At 44.6% G+C, this 19,185-nt stretch overlaps 2 protein-coding genes across 2 annotated transcripts; one reads left to right on the top strand and one right to left on the bottom strand.

Moving 5' to 3' along the window:
• The first annotated feature begins 1,057 nt into the window (after window positions 1-1,057).
• Window positions 1,058-4,694, top strand: LOC120809579 (arpin). Its single transcript, XM_040163490.2, has 6 exons — window positions 1,058-1,276; window positions 1,397-1,472; window positions 1,821-1,953; window positions 3,175-3,381; window positions 3,963-4,126; window positions 4,231-4,694. Exons 1-6 carry the CDS (start codon window positions 1,185-1,187, stop codon window positions 4,237-4,239), a joined length of 681 nt encoding a protein of 226 aa, XP_040019424.1. The 5' UTR covers window positions 1,058-1,184; the 3' UTR covers window positions 4,240-4,694.
• On the bottom strand, window positions 4,690-19,000 carry LOC120809574 (aminopeptidase N). The gene is made up of 20 exons (XM_040163478.2): window positions 18,136-19,000; window positions 16,402-16,544; window positions 16,146-16,285; window positions 15,947-16,067; window positions 13,480-13,634; window positions 12,546-12,659; window positions 12,274-12,417; window positions 12,115-12,180; window positions 11,045-11,110; window positions 10,786-10,934; window positions 9,858-9,937; window positions 9,338-9,471; window positions 9,018-9,073; window positions 8,750-8,897; window positions 8,499-8,587; window positions 7,978-8,088; window positions 7,526-7,693; window positions 7,250-7,387; window positions 6,280-6,343; window positions 4,690-5,366 (listed from the first exon to the last, which is right to left on the bottom strand). Exons 1-20 carry the CDS (start codon window positions 18,741-18,743, stop codon window positions 5,220-5,222), a joined length of 2,841 nt encoding a protein of 946 aa, XP_040019412.2. The 5' UTR covers window positions 18,744-19,000; the 3' UTR covers window positions 4,690-5,219.
• Window positions 19,001-19,185: the final 185 nt, after the last annotated feature.

Below are 19,185 nucleotides of genomic sequence, written 5' to 3' on the forward strand. Positions count from 1 at the left end.
AACCACCATCAGACAGAACCACCATCAGACAGAACCAACATCAGATATAAGCACCATCAGACAGAACCACCATCAGACAGAACCACCATCAGATGTAATCACCATCAGACGCAACCACTATCAGATAGAACCACCATCAGTTAGAACCACCATCAGATATAAGCACCATCAGATATAAGCACCATCAGACAGAACCACCATCAGATAGAACCACCATCAGACAGAACCACCATTAGATAGAACCAACATCAGATATAAGCACCATCAGACAGAACCACCATCAGATGTAATCACCATCAGACGCAACCACTATCAGATATAAGCACCATCAGACAGAACCACCATCAGATAGAACCACCATCAGTTAGAACCACCATCAGATATAAGCGCCATCAGACAGAACCGCCATCAGATAGAACCACCATCAGAAATCCACAGAAATCATGTGGCTCCGCAGGAGCAGATGTGGATGGTTTCCGTTGGGTTCATTGCCAAGGAGCTTAGAGACTCGAGTTCTTCACGGGCTTCATAAGAAAAGGCTCCTGATGAAGCACCTGCTGGTAAACTGAAGGGAAAATATGAGAAGGATTTTGTGGCGCACCACCCGCCGAGAAAAAGCCCAACCAGTTGGCGACGACGTCGGTGATAATGACGACGATGACTAAGAGGTTGATCTTGCTCTGTATTGTCCATGGTCTTCTGTCTCTGGAGGGTTCCAGGCCTCTATGCCTTTTCACATTCAGGGTTTAAGTTGTGTTTTCTAATTTAGTCCCTTGAATTTTTCCTCTTAACATTTTAAATTCTGAATTTCCTGTGAAAATCCAACGGACTGAAACTCGTGTGCTTAAGTGGTGGACGGCATCCATCTTCAAACCACGTTAGAAATACTGTCACCTTTAGCCAGAATAATAAACGCACCTGTGACTTAAAGGGACACTTTAGACTTCAATACAACAACAGCTTCCATACTGTGACACCGCGTTTAAGGACTCGATATTTCCACTGCGTGCAGCACATTCCCCTCATCTCTCACGCCGCCGTCTCCCGTCGCCACGTGCCGTGGAGAGATTCGAGCGCACCTCTGTGACGCGGCCGCGTGTAGGGAACAAGAAAACAGGAAATAGGAGAAAAAAAACCCCTCAGGAATCAGGACCACAGGAAAGTTCCGGTGTTCTTCGTGAAAGATGAGCCGCATTTACGACAACAAGTCTTTGAAGAACAAACCGGTGCACAACGAGAAACTGGAGCGCGCGTGGTCGCCTTCCGCGTACGAGAGGTAGGTGACACCGAACCGGCCGGTTCGCCGGAAGCTCCATTTCCCACGTGGGGGGGGGGGGGACCTGAATGCACCGCGAGCAGGGAAGTAAAGTCAGTGGAACCTTTGTCTTCCACGCAGTGGCCACGGGGTTCTCCTGGAGGGGACGCTGCTGGACGTGTCCAGACACGCCATCAGTGACCCCAGCGGTCAGAAGGTACTGACCAGAGAGGGCCACAAAATATACAAATAAAAAAACAAATTGTCAATGTTTGTATGTATACACACACACACACACACACACACACGTGTTGTACAGCGAGTAAAGTATCACCATGGAACATTTAATTATATTTTACTGAATAGTATTATTTATAGTATACTGGTGGATTAAATCATAGTGGGATGTTTGCTGAAACTGAGTGCATGACCCTACCTGGTACTGACAGTACACGTCTTTCAGCACAGACAGGAACTGTAAGTTAGTACACTAGAAAACCCAAGTACCCTACCTCGTTTTAGCATCCAAGGCTGACTAAAGAACCGTGTCTGTACTTTTGGACAGGTCCGCTTCTATGTGCTGTACATCAAGCCCACACGCATCCATCGGAGGAAGTTCGACGGCGGCGGGAAGGAGATCGAGCCCAACTTCAGCGACACCGTGAAGGTCAACACGGGCTTCCTCATGTCCTCCTACAGTGAGTACACGACAACGCCTCTCGTTTCCTCTCAACCTCCGCTCTGCATCGTCCTCCACGTTTGGGTCAGTGACAGATTCAATTTCTAAAAAGGTAATAAAAAAAAAATCTTAATGCAAAATGGAATTATATATATATTTCTATGGATGGGTGGATTGTATGAATATATATATATATATATATATATATATATATATATATATATATATATATATAAATATAATATACATAAATAAATATTATTTTTATATATTATATATATATATATATCTTTTTTTGTCTGGAACAATGTGTAACAGTTTCATGTTGTTTTAAATAGTTTTAAAAGTATTTGTTCTTCACAAATAACACTTTTAAAAGAATATTTTTTTTTAAATATTTTTAAAAACATTTTTAATTTTCTCAAAACAAAATCTTCTTGAAATGACCCCTCGGAGTGTTTACAGTGGTTGTAGTTTGTACGTGCAATAATTTAAGATAATGCGTTTCTCTTATATTTAGTAGATTTTACATTTGATTGTGAACCAAAACACAGAAATGTAACAACGCAAAGATGCAGCGCACTCGCTCCACACAGCATCACGTGTTCTCTGGGCTGCTGGCACCTTTCTGCTGATGTCCTTTGGTCAACAGTTGAATCTTCTCGTCATTACATTACATTACATTACAGGTCATTTAGCAGACGCTTTTATCCAAAGCGACTTATATTACACTTTAAACCCAGTTAGTTATCTTGTTAAAGGGTGAAGCCATAATAAACCAAAAGTGCTGGAACTCTTATCCGGGAAGTCACGAGGTCCCGGTTTTATTATTTATTATTGGTTATTGGCCACGAGATTGAGGGCGGTAAAAAGTTCTTCCCGTTGAGTTTGTGCCCCCTGGCTTTGTTCACATCTTCTTTTTAAATGACCTAATTTGTTTTTTCTTCATTCTCCCTGGGTGATGTTTGCTGGCGTGTGCCTCGTTGTTTCGTCGTCCTCTCGTTGTTATTGTCTTGTTTCTTCGCTTACAACACAAAACAAACTCAAAAGCAAAAATCAAAAAATAAATATCCTTCGTAAATAGTTAGTTTTTAGGTAAAAGCTATCGGAAGGTTTATTTGGTGACTGAAGGTCATGAATTAGAGCGTCATCATCCCTGCATCTCATTTTGATAAAATAATCTTGCTTCCACCCGGAAGCCTTTTCTCTGACCTTTGACCTCTTTCTGTCGGGGACACAGAGGTGGAGGCCAAAGGCGAGTCCGACCGCCTGTCCGAGGAGCAGCTGTCGCTCGTCGTGAACAAGGCCGAGCTGCTGAAGATCACCGACAAGCACCGACCCAGCGGCACCTGGGCCTTCTGGTACCCGGAGTCCCACATGGACCGGACGGAGCTGGAGGCGGGGCAGGAAGTGCGGCTGAAGACCAGAGGGAATGGTCCTTTCATATGTGAGAGTTGAGCGGTCTCGGGTGTGGATCTTTTCCTTTGGGGATATGAAGGAGTTGATCAGGAGCTAATTGGATTGCTTTTCATAAGACGGGCCTGTTTTCCAAAAGCCGCCCGGGTCCTTTTCTGTTTCCACGACCCCGCGTTGACCTCCGTGGCAGCGGGCTGGGAAAGTTTCCCATGAGGCCTCTAAGGGGAGCTGATGTTTTACACGGAGTTAGCTAACACACACGCACACACACACACGCAGGGTGTATAGGCCGCCCTGTGGGAAGTCACATTCCTTGTATGTCTGACGTGTTTAGGTAATAAATGACCCCTGACCCCTGACCTGAGTAACATTAGCTTAATTAGCGAGATAGATTGCTACAGATAATTCTATTTTTCTACATCCTTCCACTACCAGCACAGTTTCCAAGAGGATCTTGTGAGGCTGGTGGGCCGACCTCAGACCCTCTGGGGGTCCTGAGGGACGCTGGTTTCCTACATTAAAACCTCCCCAGTGCAGGAAATGACTCGCTTCTTTTTAATCCGTCCTGCGTTGTTTGTCTGACTCTTTTCCCGCTGAATTCTCCTCCTCCAGTCTCCTTGGCCACGGTGGACGGCGGCGCGGCGACCACGTGCAACTTTGCCGGAGACGAACGCGCCGGCGCTTCGTGGACCGACAAGGTTCTGGCCCACAAAGCCGAGGCGGGCGGCGCGCCGAGGCCCGGCGGGGACGGCGAGGGAGCCGGGGAAGACGAATGGGTGCGTCAAAACCTACCTTGCCCATCGCGCCCCAATGAAAAGTACCCGAAAAGGGGATAATGATAATAATAATAATAATAATAATACGTTTGCTTCTCCCTCAGGGTGACTGAGGGAAGCGTCTCGTCCTTCGCCTCGGATTCCGGCGGCCTGGCTGGACTCTCCCCGGCTCCTCGCCGGCGGTGGAGCTTCGTCCTCGTGCACTTTGGATTCGCTTGCTGGTTTCTTTTTCTTCTCTTGCCCGTCTCTCTCGTGTGCGAGTCCGATCCAGAGGGCGTACGAGGGGATTCTGTGCTGAGCGCCGGATGGTTCCTTCTGTCCGTTCCGGATCTATTTAAAGTGCATCTCTTAGCAGCCGTTCACTCCTACAGGCTCATATGATCTCGGGCTGTTTCCAGACAATAAGTAGGATTTTAAAAAGGCGTTGATACGTTTCCACAGCCCCAAATGTATTCTAGGTCTTCTATCAACCGTTATTGTTATGATCATCTAGTTATTATAGATATAGATCAGTTAATACCGGCTGCATTATGTTTGTACTCAATTAAAGGACTTCTATTGAATCAAATTTCAGTGTTTTATTTTTTTAAATAACTGCTAGTACCATATAACGCTGATTTGGTTCCTTGATTACAACATGTGGACGTGTTCCTGGAACAATTGGGGGAATCTGTCCTTGGGCTCAGATTTTTAACCTTCCAAATACATTGATAACAATTTTAAAAGATTCTGACAAATACATGTTATAATTTATTCTCAAACATTTTCAAGTATACAACTCTTAACATTGACGGTGGACCAGCGTCATGTGCAAAAACAACGGAGAAGAAATCTGTTGCAATAGCAATAATATATTGTATAATATAGTGTATAAACTACTGTGTCTTCACTGAGGTGCCACACGTCTCTCGGCACAACACTACGGATCAGTTGTCTTTATTGAAGGAATTAAATGTCCTATTGGTTGATTACTTTGTCGCTTTGAGGGGAGCCGGTTCTTGTGCGGTGGTACTGGAATCGGTGCCGGGGGGGATTTAGTTGAGTTAGTTAGCAGGAGATCTGTGAGGCACCAACAACGAGATCTAAACGCTCCCTACGAAGCCGTTTCACTCTCGAACCACTGCAGGACGCCGTCTTTGTTCTCGCTGACCCACTGGATGTTGACCCGGGTTTGCTCGACGGCCTGCACCACCGCCATGGTGGCAGCACCCAGGTGGTAGTCCTCCCCGAAGCGCTCCAGCTGCGGACACACAAACAGACCCGGCCCACCCTGTCAGGAGCTGGAGCGCAGACAGGTAGATTCTTCCAGGGAAAAACACCTCAGGAAGTAGAACCAAATAGGTTCCAGAAGGTAAATAGTTAACGATTAGCAGACCGGTGAGCCAGAGAGGTTTGCAAAATCAAGACAACCGATAAACCAGCGATTCCCAAAGTGTGGGCCGCGGCCCCCTGGTGGGCCGCGAAGGTACTGCAGGTGGGCCGCGAGAGGTAATTTTACAATAAATAAATAGTTTTTTAACTTTCAATTTTTAAAAGTTTGAAATTAATGTGAAAATATGTATGATGCGGCACATTAGTTGATGAAGCACAAACAATTTAAACGGACAGATTAATAAAACAATAAGGCTCTTTCCGCCTGTCGTTAAACAAACGGGGCGCCCTCTTGTGGTATTAAAGTAAATATACCGTATTTTCCGCACTCCAAGGCGCATTTAAAAGCCTTTAATTTCCTCAAAAAACGACAGTGCCTTATAATCCGGAGCGCCTTATATATATGGATCAATTGGTTAATTGACCATACCTCGCGGAGACGGACTTTTGCTCGCGGATATTTGATTTTGGTTAAACTCTTAAGGTAATTTAATCATTATGTTTTGATCAGAGTTGTGGTTAAAGGTTTGGGTGGGCCGCCAAAGATTTTCAGATTTCAAAGCGTCCTCGAGTTTGGGAACCGCTGCGATAAACGATAGCGTGATTTGTCTCCTTCCTCATACAGTCACGTGACAGAGAGACGTGTGATAGGGTATCAGGGTGTATCACCTCCCTCATTAGTTAATTATTGGCGTGTTACTGGAAACAGGAGTCTCCCCTTGACGTCACTGCGCGGCCGTATTGTCATTTTGACATAATAAAAACATCCAAATACAAATTACCTCGGTCAGTTCAAACAGCGTGGAGAACCTGCGGGTCACTGCGTCCACCAGCATGACCGAGTCCCTGGAGACGAGCAGAGGGGGGGACAAAGTATTAGTTTAGTTATGTGTGTTTACACGACGCCGCCGATCGCGTGGGCCTCTGGTCACAGCACAAACAGCGCCAGGCGATAAGCACTGATAGAATGACGAGACCTTTGTACTCGGCTTTTTACAAGCCACCGTTAATTAAAGTTGCCCTCCTTTATGGTTTTTGTTCGAGCGACTCGACCACGCGTTGCCCTCAGGTCTCCTCTGCGCTGATAATGCAGCGATAAGGACGACCTGAGGACCACGACCGTCCTGAGGCAGAGACGCTTTGGCGAGGCCAACGTGTTCCCAATGTCCAGGGCGATACGGATCAGTTCCCTGGTCTGCACAGCGCTCGTTGGCCCTGACAACGGCGGCCCGGCGAGCCGACCCTCCAAAATAAAGCTGCATTTTATTTTGAAAAGGCCTTTAAAAAAGTTCTTCTTTTCTTTTTTACATTCACAGACTGTGGATGAAGCTTTTAATTGGTTAAGTGAGAACTTGTGGCTGATTACGGTTAGTTAGTAAAGGCTTAACAAATTATGATTGAAGCTAACAATCTGTTAGATGTGTTTGACGTTGTGAGTGAGGACGGCCATCTTTCTTTTCACCAGCTGGTGAACACGGTTAAAGTTCTCCAACAAGATGAAAGTGAGCATTAGATTTACATCTGTAACGAAGGCTAATGTTACATGTCAGCTAACACGCTTTATATCCACGAACACTAATTAACCTCTCGGGACTAAAATGGCGACATTTGAGCGTTGGCCTCTTGCCTTCCTGTTTAATTTCATAGTGGTGAAACCCAACCACCCAATCTCAAATGCTACTTGGTCGTGACTCGGAAATTGAACATGAATGAATGTCACAGGAAGTGGTCAGAGTCCAAAAAGCAGCCCACCACTGGACGTATGTCCAGTGCGCTCTGATGAAGTTCCAGGCCAGCGCTTGTCCCGCCACGTTCCTGGCTATGGAGCTGATGGTGGGACCAACATCCATCCGACGAATCTTCTCAGGGTCCAAAGTGTACTCCAGGTATCTGCGAGATAAAGAAGGAGCTTCCCTTTGTAAAAAGATTGTGGCTGGGATTCACCTTATCAGAGGCGCGTCCACGCAGACACGAGTTGTCGTGCACGCAGTCAGTGGCGGAAAAACAACCCGCGATTGTGCGTTTCACCTGTTGAGCAGCCAGATCTTCTTGGTGCAGGCCAGAGCCTGGCCGAGCTGGTCCCTCTCCGCGGTGTCGGTGGAGCTCTGAAACTTGTCCCAGGCAAAGTCCCACTCTTCCCTCCCGCCGGCGGCCAGGGCTTGGCAGTAGATCACAGAGCGCAGGATGGGGGGGATGCTGAACCACGCACACGCAGACACACACACACACGCGTTATCTCTCCCAGCATTCCCTCACTTAAGGCCAAGTTCTTGAGTTCTTAGAGATAAACACCACAAAGAGTGGTACAAGCAGCCACCACCAAGGAACAACAGGGAGTGATTCAAAGCCTCCTACCGTCACTAAATCACCGCTGCAGAGTGAACATAATGAAAGACGTTACAGGCAAGTGCATTCATTTCAGAATGAATAAAGCAGGATGTAATGTTGAAATTAAAAACGCTCGTTCAGTAGCGTCGTACTGGTTAGTGCCGTTGCTCGCCATCCAGTTGGCAAACATGCCCGTCGCCATCTCCACGCATTCTGGGAGTCCGTTGGAACACGCCACCTCTATGGCGAGGATCTGGGTGTGCCTTGGAAGGAAGCACAATTTCATTTCATATATAAGTGTACGAGTACTAAATAATGGCAAATATAATGATGACGTCTGCTTGGAGAGATTCTATTCAACTCTTTGGAAAAAAAAAAAACCCTTGCGTTGACATATTTCACCGTCTCCACTGCCAAGAATGAGATAGAGCGCCGTCAGGGAACGAGCAGTAATTGGTGCTCTCGGAGTATTTCAGATGGTGAATTTGGAAAATAGCTGGACATGTTAATCATTTGCACAAAAAACATGTGTGTAAAAGACTTAGAATGAGATTCAGCCTTTTGGAGAAGCAGCTCCATACAAGCAGACTTTGTACTGGCCTGACCGTCGTGTGTAACTGGTGCTGTGTGGGTCTAAAGCGCACACGTCTGTTCTGAGGGCCTCTTTCCTTACTGTAATGAGTGATTCTCCGGGACTGTGGAACTGTCTGTGTAGTTGCGGAAGAAGTCGTACAGGCCCTTGACCTGTTGGCGGAGGTACGCCTGCAGGAAGACACAGTTTCACAACAAGGGTTACAGGGTTGAACCACGCCGGCAGCAGGTCGTCCCGTCGCCTTTGCTTGAATCCAAATCCAACTCAATTCAGTTTCGGCGTTTTCATTTTGAATACCACGCGTTTCGGGAGGGGGTTTTAACGGCACGTGCCTGCATGGGTCCGTTGACCTCGGAGCGGTCGAACATGAGCACAAAGTACTCCAGGTTCTTGGCTGCCAACTTCCAGGGAAGAAAGTCTCTCTCGTCCCGAAGGAAGCGCGTCGAGTTGAGGGCCAGGGTCACGTCGACGAGTTCGGCCCTGAAGGAAACGCAATCGATTTGGCGACACGCCGAGGAAGCGGACGAGTCACCTGCGTGACCTCATTCCAGGCAAGGTCTTACAACACGCTTGATTCGCAGCAGTGATAAAAGTCATTACCTTGCTAAGTTAAACGCGTCATCAACAAGCTGCCCTCGGTTCATCAGTGGGATTTTCTAAAAAAGAAAGATTGAGGGACAGTTTACGAAGACATCTACAACTGTAAAACTCAACTCATTTTGAATTTAAACGTTTCCACAGTCATATATAGACCCAACGATAGTTGAGTCCTGCACGGCTCATGACAATGACTGATGGATGGTTTAGTCCAGACTCTTTGATGGATTGTCATGACATTTTGTAATATGTTTGACTGTCTAAATCAGGATGAACCAGTTGTCTTAGTGCTTAGTGTATTTTTTGGGGGGCTCAGTGCTCACATCAGGGTCTGTCTCCAGCTGAGTCAGGAGACGTTCCCAGTTTTCCGAGTTGTAATTGACTCTGAAGTATCCCGTACAGTTGACGTTTGCCAGGATCCACTCTCCCTTCTTAGAGATGAATTCGTCTTTCTGTACTGTAAAAAAAAAAAAAAAAAGAATAAACGGGCAAACATTATGAATTGTAATTGGACCTGTGCTCCAACGCTACACGTCATTCATCCATTCATAGTGATTCACACACCGCGGGAACGGCAGCTAAGTGCCTTGCCCAAGGACGTTAACACGGACTAGTGGAGCCGGGGGGATCAAACCACAGACCCTCTGATGGAAGGACAGTCCCCTCTGTCACTGAGCCACAGTAGCCCTCACAATGCCACAGGAAAAGGATATTCAACGATGGAGTTTTAGTCTTTCGTGCCCGATGCAACAAAGGAGGTGGAACGGCAACGCCGTTAAAACGGTGCTTCAAAAGGGAAACGAGACGTCTGATTCCAAGTATGTCCGCGGTGCATTCACTTACCTTTATTGTTGGACGTTAACCAGATGGGAGAAGATTTGGGTGCATTTGACATGACTCTGATCGGGAGCTCCCACCAAAGACTAAACATGCAGAGAAGTATAGAAACAACACGGTATAATTAGTACCAGAAGCTAATTTACTAGGAAATCGGTCTCTTGAGCTTTTAAACATTGAGCAACAATGTTGTAACTCTGTTATGTTCTTCGTTCTATTGAACAACTATCCGCCCTGATAGAGTGAGATTCCTGTTTCTCCCTCAGGCATATTCCTTTTTCCTTATTGTTAAAGGTTTTTTGCAGGAGGGTCCCAGATTATAAAGGGCTTGGAGGCCCACTTTTGATGTTTTATATCGAACTGAACTAATCCCACCGTTGTGTTGTGGGTCTGGCCAGAACAACTCAGAACTGCATCAGGTTCAACGATGGCGCAACTCACCATTGCCTGGAAAGCCCAGTTACAACATATTGATTCAAAACATTCCACAGGGCCAAAGACATGATTCACTACAATCAGCTGCAGTGGTTTCGTGCCGTCGTAAGACACTGTGAAGATTCATGACTTCCCGTTCGCACCACTACAACAACAACACAGAGGCCGACGAAAAGGTGTAACCAAAGCGACGATGAGGTCCAGGTGCTTCTGAGGACCAAAGCAAGATTTGGGGGACGAATTCAAGGCTTAGTTGTTCAAACTTCAAGCCGGTCACGTGGCAGCAGCGTTTTTTTATGTCCCGTCCGGCCCCTTGCAGGCTCTGCACAGGGGCCTGAACCAAACGGAGTGTGTTCCAGTGGGTAAGGGCGTGCACTACGGGTGTTATTGGGGAAACGGGACCCCGATTCTCTGGACGCGGTCTGGAGTTCATACGGGAAAACGGCAAACAAACCCTGTGCGAACGAGTGTAATAAATAGATGTTCACGTAGCACGTACTTAGATTCATAAGTGTCGTTGAACAGGAAGTGCTTCTGGTAGATTTCTCCATTGGTTGTGTTGATGGTGATGACGGGATAGCCAATTTGTTTCGTCCAGGTGTTCATCACCTTGGCAACGTCGGTGTGACCACCGTCCTGATCAACGGCCTGCGAACAGGGAGCAAATGGGTTCATGTCTCACGGTATAAATACCCCCGACGACAAATCCTGCTTCGTGTCGTCGTCGAAAAACGTGGCTCGCGAGAATCGAACGGTACCTTTTGAATGTGCCCCCAGAGGTCGTCCTGGTCTGCGCTTCCGTACTTAAAGTCTGAGAGGTACATCTGTTACGCGGATAAACAGAGAGATCCAGAGAGACGTTACGGTTTCAAGTTTCATTCCGTTCCTCTCGAAATCATTATTTTCAAGAGGAACTTTTGCATTCAGAATATTCGTGGTTCGGAGCTGGATGAAACGCAACCTCAGGCAGCGGATCCCAAGATAATGTAACGTTGGAACAAATATTTGGCTGAAAACAGATTTTCTTCTATTTTTCTGGCTGGAGGCCTTTAAACATGTGATGAAATGGTGGACACATGGACTAAATTTCACATTGGGAACCTGTTTGTCTCTCTAAACAACAGATGTTGGAATGATGGTAAACGTGGTTTATTTAAAACAAACGTATGTGACCACAATAGCAACATGACCACTCGAGCTCGTGTTGGATTACCAGCCGGATGGGATGCTTCCTTCCATCCAAAGCTGCGTGTGGAGTGAATAGAAATACATTAAGTCCAGTTCTGTCTGTACCAGAGGGACCATACACAGAAAAGAGAAAGCTCTCGCAGAGGCTCGACGACCTGACGCCACGGCTCGTTTCTAAGCCACTGATGTGCAAAAACACCAACAAGCCAGCGCATGCCAACGCTCAGCATTGAGTCTATGGGGCCGGGGACCTTTTGCCAAGCGGCTGGTCCGTAGAGGGCAATGGGGCGTGGACCCACCTTGAGCCCCCCCAAAAAGATTAAATTTTTTTTAAACATATTAAAATTTTTTTGAATAAGATGTCCTTATTGGTAAACTGTAGGAATAAATATTAAAAATTAGTTTTGCATTGAACCAAACTGGGATGTTTAGTGAAACTGATTGGCTGGCCCCACCAAAAAAAAAAAATCCACCAGCCGCCGATGTCTGTGTGATTCAGGGACTAAGAGCAGCCGTTTCCAGACCTCCAATCAAAAACTAAAGAACATTGGTGACGTGTTCTGCTTTTCCACCCATCTGGTCAGTCACGTCGCATTGGGGAACCACCGAGACACAAAGAGAAAAACTACTAGTTACTTGCTTTGATTCCTTTGGTGAAAGTTCCTTCCGACACGATGTCCGCCAGCATCCTGAGCACCGCGGCTCCCTGCAGCGTGAACACCAAATACATCTATGAGTGGCACATTCACAGCACACTGGTACCATACATACATACATCATTCATTGCTAGTTTACATACCTTAAAGTAGGTTATGGAATTGAACATCCCTTCGATCTCAGCAGGCCACTGGACGTCTTCCAGCGGAGGACTGAGCGGGTGGGACGAGGCCAGAGCGTCGTCCTCGAACGCCCTGTGGAGGTTGCTCATGATATGCCATTCTTTCTGAGGAAGCCAAAAAGAGACAGGAGCACATGGAGATACGAAGACCCGTTCATCCCGCTTTGAACTTTGTATTCACTGTTTCATGAAAGCTGTAAAAGTCCTTCATTCAAAGCTCGGACTGAACTTACCAATTGGAACGAAGGCTCCACTTGGTCCACTGCAAAGATTGAGAAGTACGTGGCAAAGCCCTCGTTCAGCCAGATGTCATTCCACCATTTCATCGTCACCAGATTCCCAAACCACTGTCAACAAGAACAGAAGATGTAGATAGTTGAGGGGAAATTACTGGGCAGCGTCACCTTCACCAAATGTCCCTCTATATAAGTAGCAACCAGGAAGACACTGAGAAAACTCAACGCAACAACAACAAAAGTATTAAAACCAACCAAAAATAACCCCTAAAAGACCAAAATAACTACACAGATACAACACTACTACAAAGAGACACAAATTACATGTCCGTCCCAAAATGGATTTACATGTCCGTCCCAAAATGTCTTTACGTGTCCGTCCCAAAATGTCTTTACGTGTCCGTCCCAAAATGCCTTTACCTGTCCGTCCCAAAATGTCTTTACCTGTCCGTCCCAAAATGTCTTTACGTGTCCGTCCCAAAATGTCTTTACGTGTCCGTCCCAAAATGTCTTTACGTGTCCGTCCCAAAATGTCTTTACCTGTCCGTCCCAAAATGTCTTTACGTGTCCGTCCCAAAATGTCTTTACGCGTCCGTCCCAAAATGTCTTTACGCGCCCGTCCCAAAATGTCTTTACATGTCCGTCCCAAAATGTCTTTACATGTAAATGTCTTAACGTGTCCGTCCCAAAATGTCTTTACACGTCCGTCCCAAAATGTCTTTACATGTCCGTCCCAAAATGTCTTTACATGTCCGTCCCAAAATGTCTTTACGTGTCCGTCCCAAAATGTCTTTACATGTCTGTCCCAAAATGTTGCAAGTTGCTTCATAAAAAGACTATACATGCTATGCAATACAAGAGTTGAGGCCTTGATCCATTGGTACGTGTCATATTTTGTTGTGTCCATCAGGGCAACAATCATCATTCTAACCTGGTGTGCCAGTTCATGTGCGATGATAGAGGCAATGTCCTCCTTGTGCAACGGCGAGGACACTCCCTCCTCATAGAGCAGGAGTCCCTCCTTGTACGTGACCAGTCCCCAATTTTCCATCGCTTCAGCTCTTAAGTCTGGCAGTGCGATTTGAGCTGGAAGAAGCACATAGACGTGGAGAATTGATCAAATGATACACAGGCGTAGTTTGATACACTATCTGAACGTATCAAGCTCACTTCTCAGAACGGCAGAGCTCCAAAATCACCACAGCAACCCATCCAAAAACTTGAACCTGCTCGGGCGCGGGTTAAGTCAGCTGGACAAGCTCGCCACTCCCCAGGAATAAAAAAGGCAGCTCTCTTCCTCATTGAAGTTAGATTAACGTTTTATATGGAGGGACTTCTTAGAGGTCACCAAGATTGGACTTCCTGTACGAGCGCTATTGGTGCTGCCAACAAGGAACCATTTATTTACAAGAAGAGCGTCTGGAGCTGGACATGGTTTTTGTGTTGTCAGCGTTAAATCAACACTCGACAAAGTGTTAACAAGTTAACTCGGAATAAGTGTCAAAATCTGCCCAGTGTTAAATACATTACAGGTCATTTAGCCGACACGTTTACGTTACATTTTTAACCCATGGTTTTTACCAAAATCAACTCTACGGATTTTGCTGTGTGTGTGTGTGTCGGTCTGTCTTTTCACAAACAATTTCCAAAGAGTTCGCAGAAGCTCACATAGGGAAGAGGTCAGGGGGGGTCAAGACTGCTGTTCCAATTACTTAAACATAACGATTAAACATAACCAGGTATCTTATTGTTTAATATAACCAGGTAATCTGTTGTTTGATAAACATAACCAGGTATCTTATTGTTTAATATAACCAGGTAATCTGTTGTTTAATAAACATAACCAGGTAATCTGTTGTTTGATAAACATAACCAGGTATCTTATTGTTTAATATAACCAGGTATATTATTGTTTAATATAACCAGGTAATCTGTTGTTTAATAAACATAACCAGGTAATCTGTTGTTTGATAAACATAACCAGGTATTTTATTGTTTAATATAACCAGGTAATCTGTTGTTTAATAAACATGACCAGGTAATCTGTTGTTTAGTAAACATAACCAGGTATCTTATTGTTTAATATAACCAGGTAATCTGGTATTTAATATAACCAGGTAATATGTTGTTTAATAAACATAACCAGGTATCTTATTGTTTAACATAACCAGGTATCTTATTGTTTAACATAAACAGGTAATCTGTTGTTTAATAAACATAACCAGGTATTTTATTGTGTAATATAACCAGGTAATCTGTTGTTTAGTAAACATGACCAGGTAATCTTGTTGTTTAATATAACCAGGTAATCTGTTGATTAATAAACGTAACCAGGTAATCTTGTTGTTTAATATAACCAGGTAATCTGTTGTTTAATAAACATGACCAGGTAATCTGTTGTTTAGTAAACATAACCAGGTATCTTATTGTTTAATATAACCAGGTAATCTGCTATTTAATATAACCAGATAATCTGTTGATTAGTAAACATGACCAGGTAATCTTGTTGTTTAATATAACCAGGTAATCTGTTGATTAATAAACGTAACCAGGTAATCTTGTTGTTTAATATAACCAGGTAATCTGTTGTTTAATAAACGTAACCAGGTAATCTGTTGTTTAATAAACATGACCAGGTAATCTGTTGTTTAGTAAACATAACCAGGTATCTTATTGTTTAATATAACCAGGTAATCTGGTATTTAATATAACCAGATAATCTGTTGATTAGTAAACATGACCAGGTAATCTTGTTGTTTAATATAACCAGGTAATCTGTTGATTAATAAACGTAACCAGGTAATCTTGTTGTTTAATATAACCAGGTAATCTGTTGTTTAATAAACGTAACCAGGTAATCTGTTGTTTAATAAACATGACCAGGTAATCTGTTGTTTAGTAAACATAACCAGGTATCTTATTGTTTAATATAACCAGGTAATCTGGTATTTAATATAACCAGATAATCTGTTGATTAGTAAACATGACCAGGTAATCTTGTTGTTTAATATAACCAGGTAATCTGTTGATTAATAAACGTAACCAGGTAATCTTGTTGTTTAATATAACCAGGTAATCTGTTGTTTAATAAACGTAACCAGGTAATCTGTTGTTTAATAAACATGACCAGGTAATCTTGTTGTTTAATAAACATAACCAGGTATCTTATTGTTTAAACGTATAACTGAGAGAAAAACAATGTGATCGAAAACGATACGTCTAATGTTGCTTTTCTAAAACTTCATGGGGAGTTTTTGAAAATACCAATATATAAATATAATATGACAATACACTATAACAAAGTATATATTATTGGGGAACAACAGACGATGTTATTGCTAGCTTGTACTCAACATCTACCACACATCCATCCAAATTAAATCCAAACAAAGACTCACTCAGCTTTTGCTGTTGGTAATTCATTTTAAAGTGGCTCTCGTAGAACTGGAGGATCTTCGCGGCGACGTCGGTGGCATACTGAGCGTGACCTGCCCTGGTGGCGTTGGGACGTGCATACGTCTGTGTGGGCCAAACCAAAACGTCAGACGAAGGGATCCTCTCCTACACGTTTCTGTTTTGCACTTGTTTCACACATACTTCGATTCCCACGCGGTCGCTGGGTGCTGAGGGCTCGGTAGACGTGAACTCTGACACCACGAAGGCGAACAGGTACGTTGACATCTTGGGCGTCGGATGAAAGTAAGTCACCTTCCAGTCGTCGTCGATGCCGTTGGATTCTGGGAGAGCGGGAGACAAGGCGGACCAGTGTGAGGAAGGACATCTTTTATTTGACGGTTTCCGTCACCGTGGCTCAGGGGACATTGGTGAGAGACACCGGTGTGGGGATTCGAACCTTTGACTTCTGCATTTCCCAGAGCTTGCGTCTCGCTCCTGTGGACGATTGTCACGTGAAACACGGCTTTCAGGTCGGGCTCGTCGAAACAAGGAAAGACTTTCCTGGCGTAGGTTGGCTCCAAGATGGTGGCGACGAGGAATCTGTGAATAGAGAGAAAGACGGGCTGAGATTTCTTTATGAAAAAATGGGTGAATACTGCAGGAACAGGGGACGCAAAAAAAAACATTTAAATGCATTGGCTTTATTGAATAAACACTGCATTCCAAGGCCTGTCATGACAAATAGACGTGTTCCAGTAATTGATTTTGTATTTCGTTGCATTGTAAAAGGCATGATGAAGGTTATTGGACCAATTGCGTCAAGCCCGCGGCCAACGGGTTCACGTGTCAGTTTCACTTGGGTTTCAATGACAATACAACATTGTGTATAGAACATATACATGTGCACGCAGGTTGTCATGTGCAATGCTATAGTTATCTATGTGGATAGATATACACACATATACATGTATATACAACTATACAGGTATATACTGTGTATATTATTACTGGGCAACAATTACAATCTTAAATTGCGATTAATCAAATGATCATCTGTGACAACTCACATTTATAATGCGCAAAATTTGAAATGAATTCAAATGTAGTTTATTGCGCACGTTTATTTATGCAAACACTCTAAACAAACAGCAGTATTCCCTTTACACAGTAGCAGTTAAATCTCAGTTTAAACATTAATTCAATCATATAAAATATAAAACGAAAGCTATTTGCCGCTGCCAGGGCATTAACGTTTTATCCACAAACACAACTTTATATCAGGAGAGTGAACATTTCTAAATCTGATTTCTGTTTTTTCTGAATAGATACCAACATCAACAAACATAATATTATTATAATATTATATTGGTAAACAGTAATCTATGTCCGGCAGCCTGTCTCCCTGTTAATAACTAAGTACACCGGTCGTTTGTTTCTATGTGAATTCAAAGCCAAGGAGCAAAAGATTAAGGGACTATAAAATAATTGTCGGCATTAATTAACGTAATAACTTGCCTTGCCCTAATATATGTACATATTCGTGACACGTTTTTATGACGTTTATGACGTCACGGAGTTTGAGGGGCTCAAAGTCTGTGAGTGCGTGATGTTAGTCGCATAAAATGACTGCATCTTAATAACAGTAAAATCCAATGATGTATTGGATCCAGAGGTTACTTGATTGACTGCTGACTTTGACAAATCTAAGATTCAAAGATTTTTATTGTCAATTACACACGCCCTGCCCTGTGTGTTGAAATTCTTGTGTTTTCCTTTTCTGGAAAGCCGACCAATTTCAAAAATAAAAATACAATATTTACATAAACGGGGAAAAGTGCGAAACTGAGCAGGTTGTAAAAGAAAAAAATAAATGAAATGAAATGTGTGCAGTATAAATTAACAGTACAGTAACAGTAAGTGAAATCCTAACAAGCCACAGTGCAGAGCAGTTGTGAGTCAGGTTATAGAGTCCTCTCAGCTGTTGATAACTAATGGCAGTGGGGAGAAAAGGAGCTTTTCCTAAATCTACTTAAAAAACCTAGAGCTGGATAATTAAGATCATAAAACGAAAAAGTTCTTTCCGTTTGAGCGACACACCTGCTGAGATGTTTTGCACAGTGCAGCAAGTGGATTCATTAACAGAATAATAACAAATAACGGGTTCCTGAACACGTGATTGTTTTCCGCTTACCTTTCTCCGTCTTGATCGCCTACGTAAGCTGGGGCGCCTTCGGCGTACTTGCTTGCAAACATTGCATAAGGACTTTGTCTGATGTCTCCCTCGAAAGCCAGAAACAGACTGTAGGTCACCCCTTGCTCTAACGCCTCATCCAACTGGATCTCCAGGAAGTTGCTTGGGTATTCGTGGTTCTTCGTCGAAGACACGGCGACCTTCTTGCTGTTGTTTTTGTTCACCACTACCGGTTCAGAAATGGCCAGGCCATCGCTGTGGAGGTAGATGGCCCTGGTGCCCTGGACGCAATGGAAACTGACGGTGGAGTTCCCTGTGAAGAGCATGGTCTGATTGGGACTGGTGACGTTCACCACCTCGATGATTTTGGTGTAGAAGTCAGGCTGAAGGAAGATCTCGTAGCTTTGGGGTATCAGGTCCCTCGGCAACCGGAAGACGGGCGGCAGACTGGTGGTGGTGGGCGGCGTTGTCGGACGGGGCGTCGGGTTCATCGGCGAGATCTCCGTCTTGTAAAAAATGACCATGGTGATGATGCCGGCGATGACCGAGCCGGTCAGGACGACAAAGGCGGCGGCCAGAGCCTTGGACGCGGCGGTTGCTTTAGACATGCTGGCTTCTACCGATGGTCGGTCCTAGGAGGTCCTGTTGCATGACCAGCGAGAGATGAGTGTGAAGAGCCTGTGTGCCTCTGGTTTGTTCACATCGAAGTAACCTCCCACCCATAAACCAGGCTTGGCCTCAACAATTAAGGGCCTGCGCTCAGATTAAGCATTAACCCGGACTTTGCCAAAGGAGCAAAGAGTGAGTTTTAGTGCGGAAAGGGCGACGTTCATTGGCGTTGTCTTTAAATAATCAGTCTGAAACTGCTTGGAAACATCTGGAGGAGGTTACTGCGGTCCTGCCGCTAATGTAGGGGTTTGGTAGACCTCAAGGAACACTTTATCCTCAGGCCGCACCCCCCCCACCCCCCAGCCCATCACACACACTCCCTCCCTCCCACTGTTTCTATTAACGTAGTATTCATCGGAATCCCAAAGGCCCAAGAGAGGA

Source organism: Gasterosteus aculeatus, chromosome Y (genome assembly GCF_964276395.1).
Source record: "Gasterosteus aculeatus chromosome Y, fGasAcu3.hap1.1, whole genome shotgun sequence".
Lineage (NCBI taxonomy): Eukaryota > Metazoa > Chordata > Actinopteri > Perciformes > Gasterosteidae > Gasterosteus > Gasterosteus aculeatus.